Source organism: Penicillium chrysogenum (genome assembly GCF_028827035.1).
Source record: "Penicillium chrysogenum strain IBT 35668 chromosome Unknown utg000001l_segment0_segment0, whole genome shotgun sequence".
In the NCBI taxonomy this organism is placed as follows: domain Eukaryota; kingdom Fungi; phylum Ascomycota; class Eurotiomycetes; order Eurotiales; family Aspergillaceae; genus Penicillium; species Penicillium chrysogenum.
In genome coordinates this window covers 2490286-2503202 of record NW_026622749.1, presented here as the reverse complement: position 1 = coordinate 2503202, position 12917 = coordinate 2490286, and the positions used below count along the sequence as shown (strand labels likewise).

The following is a 12917-nucleotide window of genomic DNA, read 5'->3' as shown; positions in this document are numbered from 1 at the left end:
AGAATATAGATAGACAATTGATAAATTTACATTAAATGCGCGATTGAAGCTTTCTCGCTCGGTCCTTTGCAATATCACACATACCCTACAAAAGTCAGTACATATAACTATACCCTACATCAGAGAATGTTAACATTACCTGAATGGTCTCTTCAATCTCTTTCTCCGTATTGGCCCGATCAATGCGCTGGCGCATTTCAACCATGATCACGTCGCGACTGCGCCCATTGACAAATGTACTATATATCTCAAGTCAGTATACAACTTGTACACAACGCAAGAAACGTGGACCTACACAAACCGCAACCCCGGAAACTTCTCCTCGTATTCCGCATTCAGTGCTCGTAATTTCTCAGCCTGTTCCTCTGCACCTTCATTCAATTGGGCCTGTTCCTTTTTGCTCAGCTCGCTCAGATGCTCCGGGTTGGCTGGGGCTCTGCCAAGACGCGGATGCGATCCCAGAATACCAAAGAGCACGTCTCGGTCGGTCGGTGAGTTTGGGGCTGAAAGTGCAGACATGCGACCCCCTACAGCATCGATGAGGTTGGTGTATGAAGAGAAGGTCTGGTTGGCCAGCACAGGGATCATCAGTTGGTGGAGTTCTGGGGAGGGTTCGAAGAGGGTATCGAGCACCCGAAGCTGAGCCTCTTGGGGTAGGGAAGGGATCGTCGATAGAGGGGGGAGGTCGGCCATGGTGTAGGTTTATTGTATATGATGAATATGGATATGGATATGAATATGAAGGGAACCTGGATTCATTGCAATTAAGTATGGGAGTCACTAAGTAGATATCTGAGTTCCCGCTTTCGGAGGACGCCGAGGCGGAGAACAGCGGGAATACTATGCACAGGTAGAATTATGTATGGCTTCAAGTTATCTATGGAGTATGAATGTAACTATGTAATTATTTATCTATTTGACTATTATGTATAACTATTTATATTCTAGTGTGTTTCATATGTTTAATTTAACCTAATTGTTTACTTTATCAACATACAACATACAACATCAACTCCCGATCATTCCACGAAATGTACAACACATACCTGTACTTGAAGAATTCAATAACTTCAAGACTTCAATGTTATGTATTATAATACATATGTAACTTTATAAACATTTGAAGCAATTCGAACAATTGTACCAATTGAAGCCATTTAAATTGGGATAATCCAAGGTGGAGAACGTGTTCCCCTGAGAAGTTCGCCTAAACCCAACTTTGTCATGAAACAGCCAAATCTGCCACTTTGGCCTTGATTGGGTGATCTTTAAGATCCGATCAACCTTTATCCTTTACCCGCTTTCTGGGGGGCCACTTTTTCATTCTCTTCCATTACTTTCGGCTTTGCGCCTCCTTTATTATGCGGCTCACGCCATGTCTTTGAATGGGCTCGATAGTGCCCCCGTCGTGGAAGCCTACCAGACTGCCCTGGCCGACGCGGGTGGGTGGTGAGTAAACCCCCCCTTTCGATGTGTTTCAACTCGTCCTCCGTACAGATACATAAATTGACATGTCCACTGACACCCCTATGTTTCAGGTTTCTACTACACTATGTTGCCAGAGATGAAGTTGCCCTCCATGAACGAGGCAACGGCGGGGTGCCCGAAATCCGGAATGCCATTGACGGCTACGAGGAATGCTCGCCGCTCTATGGCTTCCTTCAATACCGGCGCAGAAAAGTGATCATCCGCTACATGCCGGAGGGGTTATCTCGGCTCATACTAGGTATGCCCATCCACGCCTTTCTATCCATTGGTCTAACCTGTCCCCAGCCCGAAGCAATGTCCAATTCCAATCCGTGACCGATAAGTTCAGCCCAAACGACACCGTACTTCCTCTGTCGAAAGCCTCCGATCTCACCGAAAGCGCCTTATCCTCCGCGTGTCTCCTTCATACCGCTTCGACCTCAATCACCTCTTCTTCAAGTTCTCTTCGACGCCGCCGGCTGATGGAAATCACGGAAGATGCCGAGGAAAATGGCACAAAGGATGAAGATCCGAAACCAGTCCCACCTCCCCAGTCGGAGGCCCGCCGTACTCCAAGGAGCGTCAAGTCGGAAGCTACCCTAGTGCCGTCGCCCATTGAACCCCCGTTGGAACCGGAACTACCTCCAACATCACCAGAGAGCGAAAAAGCGTCAGTCGACCTTATGCCACCCCCGTCCCGGGCGAGCTCCAGAGCCACAATCTCTCGAGGGAGTCCCATCGAACCACAATCAGCAACGATGTCCCCCAAGTCCGTAAAATCAAATCGTTCGCGCTCCAGTTCTAGGTACCGAGCTATCTTGGATGAATTCCCCCGTCCTTCAGAAGAGGCCCGGTTGTCCACACAATCCTCCCGCCCCTCAATTCGAGATTTGGAACGGGCTGCGGGATACACCCCAAAGGTTAAGCTGGGACCCCGGCCGTCCGTAGATAGCAGTGGAAGACCCCGCACAGCAGGCAGTACTCGAAATGCAGACCAACGCCCTGTTGCGTCCCTGCCGACGAATATGCGATCTTCTTCCGTGCGGAAGCAAAACGGTGATGCGCCCCGCCCTCGATCTCAGGGGAGCACTTTCGCAACCAAACCCACTAGTCGTGTGCCGCCAGTCCCACCTTTGCTGGTCCCACCCCCTTCTATTCCTATTTCGAGACCTCAACTTTCCCCTGGAGCCAAATCTCTTGGAGCCTTGTCGACCTCCTCGGGATTGACCCCTGAGAAAGAACGTTTGATGAAGGCTCTGCAGCAAAGAAGGAAGAATATGGCCAAGCGCGCGGAGGAAACGAAGATGAAGCAGGTCTCTGAGGAAAGGGAGCTCAAACCAGTCAAGGATATTGCCGAGGATCCGGATGACGATAAAGAGAATCTCATTCAGATTCACTATCCTGATTCAGAAATGCTGCTGTCGGAGCCTGAGACGATTCAACAAGACCAACATGAGTTACCTTCGGCCAATTCAGTGCCTCCTGAGCCCGCCCCTGAGCTTGTTCCCGAGACTAGACTTGAACCCGCCTTCGAACCCGTTCATGATTCCATTCCTGAACTTGCCCCCGAACCCGTTGAGACCACTGTTGACTCCACTCCTGAGCCTGCTGTCGAGGCAGTTGCTGAGCACATTCCTGAACTTGCTTCTGAGCCTGCTGGTCCAACTTCCGGAGCTGTCCTCGAACCAGTAGCCGACCCGATTGTTGAGTCTGCTGTGACACTTGAGCCAGAGCAGCATTCTGAGCCCCTCGAGACTGAATCAGAGCCGATCTCTGATCCTTATCCTGCCAAAGCTGAGGATATGCCATCCTTACCTGCGAGAACAAGTGACGACAATCCTATCTCTGCCGATCGTGGTGCTACACCTTCAGAGACTGTCAAGGCAGAAACACTGCAGCCACCCCCTGAGGATGAAACACGCACTGAGCACGAGGACTCCGCAATCCCTGCTGTCGCCCCACCTATCTTGAATCCTGACGCTCCACTTCAAAATGAACCTTCGGATGCCCCCGACCTGATTCAGAGGGCGTCCCCGAAACACAATCAGAAATTTCCCCAGTTGCACATGTGCCAACTGACGAGCCTTCTGAGGTACCTATCTCAGCAGAGGTCCTTCAGGCGGTTCCCCTCCCCTCCGCCCCCTCTATTACCCCTCCAGAGAGCTCCGGCACGGAAACCCCAGCCGCCCCCGCTCTTGTTTCAGGCGAGCAGGACGAGGCGACTCCTGATCACCCAATTGCCGAGAAAGCCGAGCCTCTTACCCTGGATCAGAGGCGCAAGATCCGCCTGGAGCCTATTCAAGTGCCTACCGTGGAGTTCTCGGACGACGACAACCTCCTTTCCGACGATTCATTCATGGAGGAATTGACCTCAGCTACTGTCCAGGAGGCCAGACCGGTATCTGTGAAATCTCCCAACGGCGTCGATCACGCCTGGAGGAATTCACGTGCCGTCTCGAGCCCGTTCTCTATGGGATCGTCATCGGGTATGCAAAATCTCGCCGTTGGCCGGTCCATTTCTAGTTCTCACTCTGAAAATGGTCCGCCTACACCGGTCCTCATGGCCAAGAAGATCAACGTCTCCTCTGGAATTTCCAGTCGTATCAAGGCTCTTGAAAAATTTTCGAGCCGGGAAGGCACTCCCTTGGGTGCGAGTCCGGCTATCAGTGGGCCATCAGCCTCCTCGTCTTTCGAGAACCTCCGCAAACGCGCATCTACCTCGGTGCCCAGTGGGAACCATGAAAGCACACCACCCAGTACAATGCATTCTGCTCACGTCCCCGACGGCTTTTCCCGTGCGCCGAGCTTGAGTCGGCACAACCGTCAGGTATCTGTGGATGCTACACGCCCTGCCAACTCTGTTTCCGTGACGGCCCGGATCGTGCGCGATGCAGATATCTCTCCCGGGTCTTCTGGAGTCGAGCCCTCGGAGTCCGATGTTGTCAAACTCCAGGCTAGCCCTTTGACTGTGGAGCATGAGACAGCTGAGGCACCACTCCCTCAGGTCTCGCCCATTGAGCCTGCCAGCCGTTCCCAGGACCGAAGCACGTCAGTTTCATCTACAACGTCTAGCCGCCAAGCGACGCCTCTCCCTGACAGCCATCCCGGAAGCCGCCCCTCCCTCTCCTCGCGCTCTAGGACTGACGACAGCGTTCAATCCGCCTCTTCCACATCTGAAGATAAGAAAATATCTCGGACCTCGCGACTCATGCGCCGCGTGTCATCGATCACATCCAACTCACGCCGGAGCATTATTGGAGCCCTTAGCTCACCAGTCAAGGAAGAGGAGTATGTTCCCACCACAAATGGGTCTAGTAAGGCTCCGGAATCTGCTAGCTCGCGTACTTGTGAGCCCATTGACATTGGCGAGGTGAACGTCCAGTTCCCAGAAACTCTCCTATGGAAACGTCGGGTCATGCGCATCGATGAAGAGGGATACGTTGTTCTCACACCTAGCACCAATGATGCCACCACCCGGAACATGACTAAACGCTACCATCTCAGCGAGTTCCGCACTCCTTGTCTTCCTGATGAAGACATGCAGGAACTGCCCAACAGCATCTTGCTCGACTTCTTGGATGGAAATACGCTCCAGTGTGCTTGTGAATCTAGACAGGGACAGGCTTCTGCTCTTCAGAGTAAGTATCCATTGCATTTTCCTCATTGGAGATTTAATAGCTAATCATCTACAGCTCTCGTCGAGGCTCACAATGCCTACCAGCAATAGTCCTCGCATTTGGTCAAAGACGGGACTCACGCCGATAGATAGTCCTGTCTTCCATTTTCATTCTCTTCTGGCTTTCATCGCCCACCTTTTCTTTGCCTTTCCCAACTACAAGCATCTTGCTGAACCTCCTTCGACATCTATTTCTTATCTCTTCTACAATCCTCTCTGTATCCCTATCTCTTTTCTCTCTCTTACCTCTCAATCTGGTGCGTATGTGTTGCGATATATGTGGCGTGTTCTTGGTATACCCCTCCGAGTCAAAAGAGCTTCTCTTTCCCTTTCTTTTCCTTTCCCCCTTCTCTCAATACCAATCTACTGTTCCTCGCCATGTACAGACAGTATTTCTCTGCCCCTCCTTTTGCTTTTCTTACTTGACCTTGCTCTTGCATACACACTCCATGTCCTCGGATCGAGTGTTGGTGTTCTATTGAATGCACTGTGTTCTCTTCTCTTGATCTCTAGAAGTTCTATATTGTAATCTTTCTTCTGATTGCTGTCTTCGTGCGTACTAAAGTTGAACAGCGTACCTAAAAGGATTAATTGATTCTCTATTCTACTCTAGCCAAGAGGATGGAGGAAAACGGATAGAGAATATATCTCAATTGTGCTATTTCAAGCTTCATGGGTTCTACCTACTTTGGGCGGGGGTATCAAGTGGAAGAAATAAAAAGCCCAATTTGAAAGAATCATCAGCAAAGCATACTGTCCATCAATCCTCTAGGGCTGTGCGTGTCTAGCAAATTCATTCCGTAGGAGATCCATATCTTTCTAACCCAGCAAGTTCATTTCCACCGGCGATGAGCAAAGCTTGAAAGGTGTGGGTATCTGTCGGTAAAGAAAATCGTTAGGCAGGGTGCTTTTGGCGGCTGCGAAAAGGTAACTTGATAACATACGCGAGAGGAGAGATCTGTAAGTGTGTGGCACTGTGTTCCAATCCCCTCAACTGGCTCCGTTGTGTCTTGTAATCATCAAAGTCCAGGGATTTAAGGTGCTGATTGTTCAACCGTGTTTCCGATTTCGATTTCCGATGAAAGTCGTGGCACATAATGATCGTTAATTTCAGGATGAACAGATCAGGCGTAGCCATTCGCAAGGTCCTCAAGCTCCTGGTCTTCGTCATCCTCTTCATCCTCTTCATTCTGCTCTTCTAATCCATCGGTCTCTGGGTTGGATGTCTGTTCATCCGGGGGATGATCACCGTTCTGAGCCGTGCCATTTCCATTATTTGAAGAATAGAACTCTGGGAATGCAGTGCGCATTTGCACCACATGTGCATCAATGACATATTGCATGAGGTTGTTGACGGGGAAGGAGGAATGCATGCGTTTCTCCGATTCCATCAGCTCAACCTTCATCTGCGTCTCCCACTCGTGCTCTCCGGCATGGTCTCCAATAAGCTTCTTGCGCTCGATTCTGTCGGTTGTCGAAATCACCTTCTCGCATCCGGGCATGCGGCATGTCCAGGTAGCGGATGTCTCATCGGTGGGTTCTTCAATTTCCTGTGACGTATCTGGAGTTTGATCCCGCTCCGGGGTCAGAATTTGACGTGATGGCGACGAAGATAGGGGATGGGATGAATGAGACTGGGGTTTGTCTTTTTTGATATTGTCCTTAAACAGGCTCTTCATAAGAGAGGAGCCGGCGCCGCTCGAAGAGGCGGACAAGAACGAGCGAGTCCGAGGCCTTGTAGCTGAAAATGGATCTCTGATTAATTCATGGCCGCGGGTTTTGCTGGGCGTTTCGATTTCCATATCGTCCATATCGTCGATTCCATCGGGGTCCTCTTGGTCTTCCTCGTTGTTGGATTCGACTGTCTGGTGGTTTGTAGAGGCATTGCGGTTTCGCTTGCCCGTCACTTTATTGGAGACTGTGTGGACTTTTGGACGTAGCACGGACTTCTGAGTCCGGCCGTACCGCTCATCGTCGCTGGAGTCTTCCTGCGGATCCAGGGGGTTAGGAGTGCAGCTGGTAGAGGGGCTGATTTCGTGGATGCATGTGTGAGTTCCCTGTGGATGACATAGCGAGGCCACCTAAAGTCCTCTTCGTCCATCATTTCCAGCACAGCGTCTGCCCTGATGGCAATGATTTTCTGGGCATCTTCCTTGCTGAAAGAAAATCGTTCTGCCAAACGTTCTCCTAGGAGATCAATATGCAGGCGACGCTTTGCCAAGTGACCTTCTTCTCTGAGGTCCTTTAGCAACTGATAGATGGCATCAGCCTGTGATTTTGAGATTGCTGCAGGCTGATGTCGAGGAGTCGCCACTTCTGGTTCGTCTTGGGGTTCACTTTCGCTTTCCTCAGAGGGCGAAAGCTCCTCTACCAGCCTATTGTAGTCTTCCTAGACCTATTGTCAGTATACACGTAGGTTATTGTAAACGAGGTTGCTTCTTTACTTACGTTAAATTGACGACGCAGATGGACGAAGACATTTGTCTTCTTCCATTCCACACCTGCATCGCCTTGGATCATGCAGCGAAGCAAGAAGGTAGCGTGTGTCGTAAAGACCTCAGCTGACTGTTCTCGGGTCTCACATGAGCCATATGTGTGGTAGGTGTACTGACGGTAGATGAATATTAGGCCTCGGTTTGTATAGCGCATTATCCAAAATCGGAAGACTCACTTGTTCACAGAGACTCCTAAAAGAGGGATTGATCTGTTTCTTTCCCTGCTGATGCTTATCGACCAGGAAATACAGCAAGTCAATGGCCTGGACCATGCGATTGTATGTGGGTGTGAAACCCTTGGCGGGCGAAATGATGTCGTACCAGCCCGCCTTACCAGCAACCCAGAGCTCAACACTCTTATCTTCAGTCTGACCGTAGGCATAGTGTGTGACTTCGTCGATAATAATGCGCTTAGGGGGGTTATCCGGGTTGAGCACTGGTGGGCGAATGACTGGTCAGCTAGCTGCTTGATAAACGCGCATTGATAACGAGCTTGTAACTGCAACGATACACACCTAAGTGTTCCTGGTCCTCACGAAGCGGCTCTAAGCAGCCGATCACCTGCACTGGGTTCTGTTCTGTGGCGTCCAGTAGATTGGCATAGAGCATCTTCCCGGGCTTGAGGACCTTCACATCGGTAAGGCTGAACTCGCACCAATCGTTCTCATCAGTGATAGAGGGATCGGTGCGAGCTAGGACGGTTTCTTCGCGGGACGTCATGGTGGAATTGGCATGGTGGGTGTCGACGATAATGTATGCAGAAGTGTTAATAGGGAAGTGAGATAAGTAACTGAGGATACGAGAACGAGAAGAGGTGACTGGGAATGGAATCTGTTGTCAACAGTCGAAGTCATCGACCAGTAAATTACAGATACAACGAGTTACGGGCGATTCATTACATGGGGTTTCTGCCTGATTTGTCGGGAATATAGATATTTATACATCACGTGTAGTGTGCATAATTACATAAGATGAAATTTAAGGTTACAGTGGTCCACGGGTCCGCGGGTGAGATCTAAATTAAACTCCGATCTGGATACTATCAAGATTCCAACTACCTATGTACCTAGGTACCAAAAGGCTACCAGCATATGTACATTTGGAATGCACTTACATATCTATGTACTGCTACATACCAGGATGCTGCACGCTAATATGGCAGGAGACTTTCGAGACACTGCTAGGCACGCCACTTCTAGAGGACTGGTCTCGGTTAATGCAAGGTTGGGGCCGCTATATCAAGTTTGTTGAGGAATGACAAGAGCCCATCCCACCCTTCAAGTGGTGGATAATGTGTCTTCATGGAGAATTGGGTTTGTATGCAGGATGGAGATTCCATATGGGGGAGCTATATGATGATTACGAGCCATCGAGATGTGTATCAAGTTTTGGTGCCAAACGCGGGGTAACCCTTTTTTCGAAAGTTATCTCAATTCATGCTTCTATCACCCAAAATTCGACCGGACTATCTCCTCTTAAGGGTCGACGGGGTTGTCGACACTGGTGTAGAGTTTTCGGGGCCCATCTATTTTCTTTCGTGGGCTCGGCTGTCTGATCTCTTAGTCCTCAAGATTGATTAACTAGTAGGGTGTTATTCTCTGAGCTAAATCAGACAGTTAATCTCTAGATTTAGTCCGAGTCAGGAGGGAATTTCTTGACTGTGTTCGAGAACGGTACCATGATGAATGATATCAGCTTCGGTGTGCACAAGTCTGGGCACCAATAACATTTTTGCTGGTGTCGCGCTGAGAATCAAAAAGTCAATGGTCCTGGTTCCAATCTCATAATTTCTAGCAATGTCATATGCATCGGTTGAGGACGAAGGACCGGTGGATATTAACTGGCCTTGGCTATTGCACTCTAACCGATGCGGAATGTGTTGGTTTGTCACCGCTACCAGGTAGAGGCTTATGAATTCATCCATTGTATAGATTAGAGTATTCCATGGCTGTAAGTAAAATCATTCAAAGTTCAGATGAATTTTGAGTCACTACAGTCAGCATGTAATATAGCATAGTATGGCAGGGCTTAGGGTTCTCTAAGACCATGACGACAGCGGGGTCTTGAAGTGCCCTAATAATAAAGGGGTTCAGTTAGCATCTCGGCTTTCAATTTATTTTTCCTCTGCTATAAGAAGAATTGGAATGTACAAGGACATCGAAAATATCAAAGATGCCTTAACAATGCCTTCAGATTGCACTTGAAGATGAGATTAAAATAATACCGAGGCCTTTCGTATATATAGGACAGCAATATATGTAGATATACTCTTATTTATGATCTGAAAACCTATATACCAATTGTATTAGCATCGTAGGGCAATTGCCTCGTGGTCCCAAAGAACTGCCGTAAAGGCGGGAGCCGAATCTCTACAAAATAACATTTTTTCCATCTAGGATTGACTCCCATCTCTCCAGATGCCATTCCCTCCAGGTTTTCGCCTTTTTCGCAAAACAATGTCTGGCGAGAAGATCCTCGAAGGCGTATTCGGTGAGCTTAAGTCGTGCTAAAGCAAAGACTTCGACCTAACTTCTCCGATAGCCGTCCACAAGCCCCAGGGCGTTACCTCCGCCGACGTGATCCGCACTTTGCAGAAACACTTCAACCCCTCCAAGACATTCAAACCATGGTTGGAAGAAGAACACGCACGCCGCGACCGTGAAAGTAAATTCCAGCGCAAACGCCGTCGCCACCAACGCCTCGAAGTCAAGATCGGCCACGGCGGAACTTTGGACCCGCTCGCGACAGGCGTGCTCATTACCGGAATCGGCAAGGGCACAAAGTCCCTCCAGGACTTCCTAGCCTGCACCAAGAGCTACGAAACCATTGTGACCTTCGGCGCGGAGACGGATACCTACGACCGCCTAGGAAAAATTGTGCGTCGCGCGCCCTACGAACATGTTACGCGCGAAGCAGTCGAGAAGGCACTCGAACAATTCCGCGGGAACATCATGCAGAAGCCGCCCATTTTCTCTGCTTTGCGGGTGAATGGGAAAAAGCTGTATGAGTATGCGCGCGAGGGCAAAGTGCCCCCAGTTGAGATTCAGCACCGGCCCGTTGAGGTCTTGAACATGGAGGTTGTGGAGTGGTATGAGCCCGGCACGCACGAGTATAAATGGCCCGAGGAGGAGATGACTGGTGATGAGAAGGCTGTCGCTGAGCAGCTTCTTGATCAGGAAGCCTCTGTGCCTGCGACATCCGCCGAGGGTGACGCTACAACCAAAGTGCCCGAGGCTTCTTCTACCAAGCGCAAGTCGCCACCCCCGGCGGATGAGGTGAAGGATGATAGTGCGGAGGCTGCTAAGAAGCAAAAGGTGTCGGAGACCGAGGCGGCGCCTGCAGCACCTGAGCCTACTGCCCCCGAACCTGCAACCACAGAGGTCCCTGCTGTACCTGCAGAGGATCCCAAGCCCCAGCCTCCAGCAGTCAAGATCAAGATGACTGTCACGTCGGGCTTCTATGTCCGCTCACTGGCGCATGATCTGGGCAAAGCTGTTGGTAGCTGTGCTCTGATGAGCGAGCTGGTTCGTAGTCGTCAAGGTGACTACGAACTCTCCCCTGACAGGGTCCTGGAGTACCAGGACCTTGACGCTGGCGAAGAGGTCTGGGGACCGAAGGTGGAGAAGTTCTTGACAGAGTGGGAGGAGAAAAGAGCCGCCAAAGCTGAAGCTGAAGCAGCCCAATAGACTATGGTGTCTATAAAATGATATAGCGTTTGTATATAGACTTGTAATATCAACTCTTATGTATAATATCCCGCCTTTTATCCGTAAGATACCTCAGCATGTAGCGTATAATATCTACAACTCGAAAGTTTCGTTCTTAAAAGCTCACCTCTTGTCCCTTGTATAATCCGGCTATAACTACAAAGTTTTATATTGGCATGTCATAGAGATAATAAATCAAAACTGCCATTTTTTGGTTATCCAGACCCAAGCGAGAAAAAATAATTACATGATGCGCGATACAAATGCAATGTGACAACATAACCCATCACGTTAAAACGATTAGTTGCGTCCCTTGGCTTGGACTCTCTTGCTCTTTCCGGGTCGCTTTGCGCCAGCCTTCATCTTCTTAGCGGAGAAGTTGCTCAGGTCACCGCTGGACTTGGCATCACCGCTCTTAGCATGGCGCTTCTTGCCTCCGAATCCGAACTTGGCATCCTTCTTCTGGCGCTTCGAGTTACCGGGGCCATCACCACGGCTACGCTTCTTCTCGGGCTGGCTAGCCTCGTCAATGGCAATGTCGAACATATCATTGGAGTCGTCGGTAGGGGCAGAGCCGTCAGCCTTGCGCTCTGTGTGGGAAAATCATGTTAGCGACCGCGAGATTCATAAAGATATCAAGAGCAAAAGAAAGTGAAAACGTACTCTTCTTCAAGGTGTTGATCTTCTCCAACATCTCACGCTTCTCCTTGTGTCTCTGCTGCAACTTGGAGTTCTGGACCTGCTTGCCGAACTTCTTCAGATCACGCTGGCGGCGCGCCTCAGCAGAAGCCTTCTTTGAAGCGGCCTCTTCGTAAAGCTTCTTCTTGATCAAGTTCATGTGCTCGTCGTTCTTCACCATCTCCGCGAAGTAATCGCCCGGCCGCGTGAAGGGAATGCCCTCCTTCTTCAGCAGGCCACGGGCCTGTGTAGCAGCAGCCTGACAGACCTTGTAGAAGGCCAATTCACGGTTCAGATCGTCATGGACGTCTTCGATCTCGATGGGCTCTTTCGAAACTAGGGAGTTGTGCTCTGAGAATGGAGTGTTGGGGCCGATGAAGGAAATGCGCTTGAGGGCGGAGAGGATAGCGGCAGAGTTGTTGATCGTCAAACGCTGGTGAGGAACCACATCCTCGCGCTCATCTTCTTCGAGATCGGAGAGTGGGATATCTTCTTCCTCTTCCTCTTCCTCCTCATCTTCCATCTCCTCGTCCTGGTCGACCTCTTCCTCTTCTTCCTCTTCGGCGCCAGAGCTGGCGGCCTTCTCTTCTTCCTTCTCCTTCTTCTCCTCCTCAACGATCTTGTCCTCGGGGGCGGCAACAGTAGCCTTCTTGGCCTTCTTCTTTTCCGCGGCCTTGATCAATTTCTTCTGCTTCTCGGCGTCGAAATCGCGGCCCTTGTGGGCATCGAGAGCCTGGAGTAACTTGCTGCGCTTCACCATTGTTGGTTTGTATTAAAATACAAGGAGAAAATTGTATTTTATGTGTGAAGTGAAAGGAATTGAAAAGAGGAAAGCAACTTGGTATCAAACCCGCATCAGAGAATCCACGGGATTTTTTTGAAATTGCGCCAGTC

General features: G+C 50.0%; 5 protein-coding genes across 5 annotated transcripts; 2 read left to right on the top strand and 3 right to left on the bottom strand.

Annotated features, from left to right (window-relative positions):
• Positions 1 to 31: 31 nt before the first annotated feature.
• Positions 32 to 693, bottom strand: N7489_001006 (2-oxo-4-hydroxy-4-carboxy-5-ureidoimidazoline decarboxylase; the record flags this gene model as incomplete). Its single annotated transcript, XM_056706761.1, has 3 exons — positions 32 to 85; positions 140 to 239; positions 296 to 693. 3 exons carry the CDS (start codon positions 691 to 693, stop codon positions 32 to 34), a joined length of 552 nt encoding a protein of 183 aa, XP_056571063.1.
• Positions 694 to 1375: 682 nt separating this feature from the next.
• Positions 1376 to 5194, top strand: N7489_001005 (uncharacterized protein; the record flags this gene model as incomplete). Its single annotated transcript, XM_056706760.1, has 5 exons — positions 1376 to 1449; positions 1539 to 1726; positions 1774 to 3419; positions 3494 to 5105; positions 5160 to 5194. 5 exons carry the CDS (start codon positions 1376 to 1378, stop codon positions 5192 to 5194), a joined length of 3555 nt encoding a protein of 1184 aa, XP_056571062.1.
• Positions 5195 to 6267: 1073 nt separating this feature from the next.
• N7489_001004 (uncharacterized protein) lies at positions 6268 to 8358 on the bottom strand (the record flags this gene model as incomplete). Its single annotated transcript, XM_056706759.1, is given in 5 exon segments — positions 6268 to 7200; positions 7212 to 7532; positions 7592 to 7750; positions 7815 to 8074; positions 8154 to 8358. 5 exon segments carry the CDS (start codon positions 8356 to 8358, stop codon positions 6268 to 6270), a joined length of 1878 nt encoding a protein of 625 aa, XP_056571061.1.
• A 1736-nt stretch (positions 8359 to 10094) lies between these two features.
• Positions 10095 to 11324, top strand: N7489_001003 (pseudouridine synthase PUS4; the record flags this gene model as incomplete). The annotated part of the gene is made up of 2 exons (XM_056706758.1): positions 10095 to 10128; positions 10180 to 11324. The coding sequence occupies 2 exons, from the start codon at positions 10095 to 10097 to the stop codon at positions 11322 to 11324; spliced, it is 1179 nt and encodes a 392-aa protein (XP_056571060.1).
• Positions 11325 to 11645: 321 nt separating this feature from the next.
• Positions 11646 to 12783, bottom strand: N7489_001002 (EBP2 family rRNA-processing protein; the record flags this gene model as incomplete). The annotated part of the gene is made up of 2 exons (XM_056706757.1): positions 11646 to 11935; positions 12009 to 12783. The coding sequence occupies 2 exons, from the start codon at positions 12781 to 12783 to the stop codon at positions 11646 to 11648; spliced, it is 1065 nt and encodes a 354-aa protein (XP_056571059.1).
• Between the last annotated feature and the right edge of the window lie 134 nt (positions 12784 to 12917).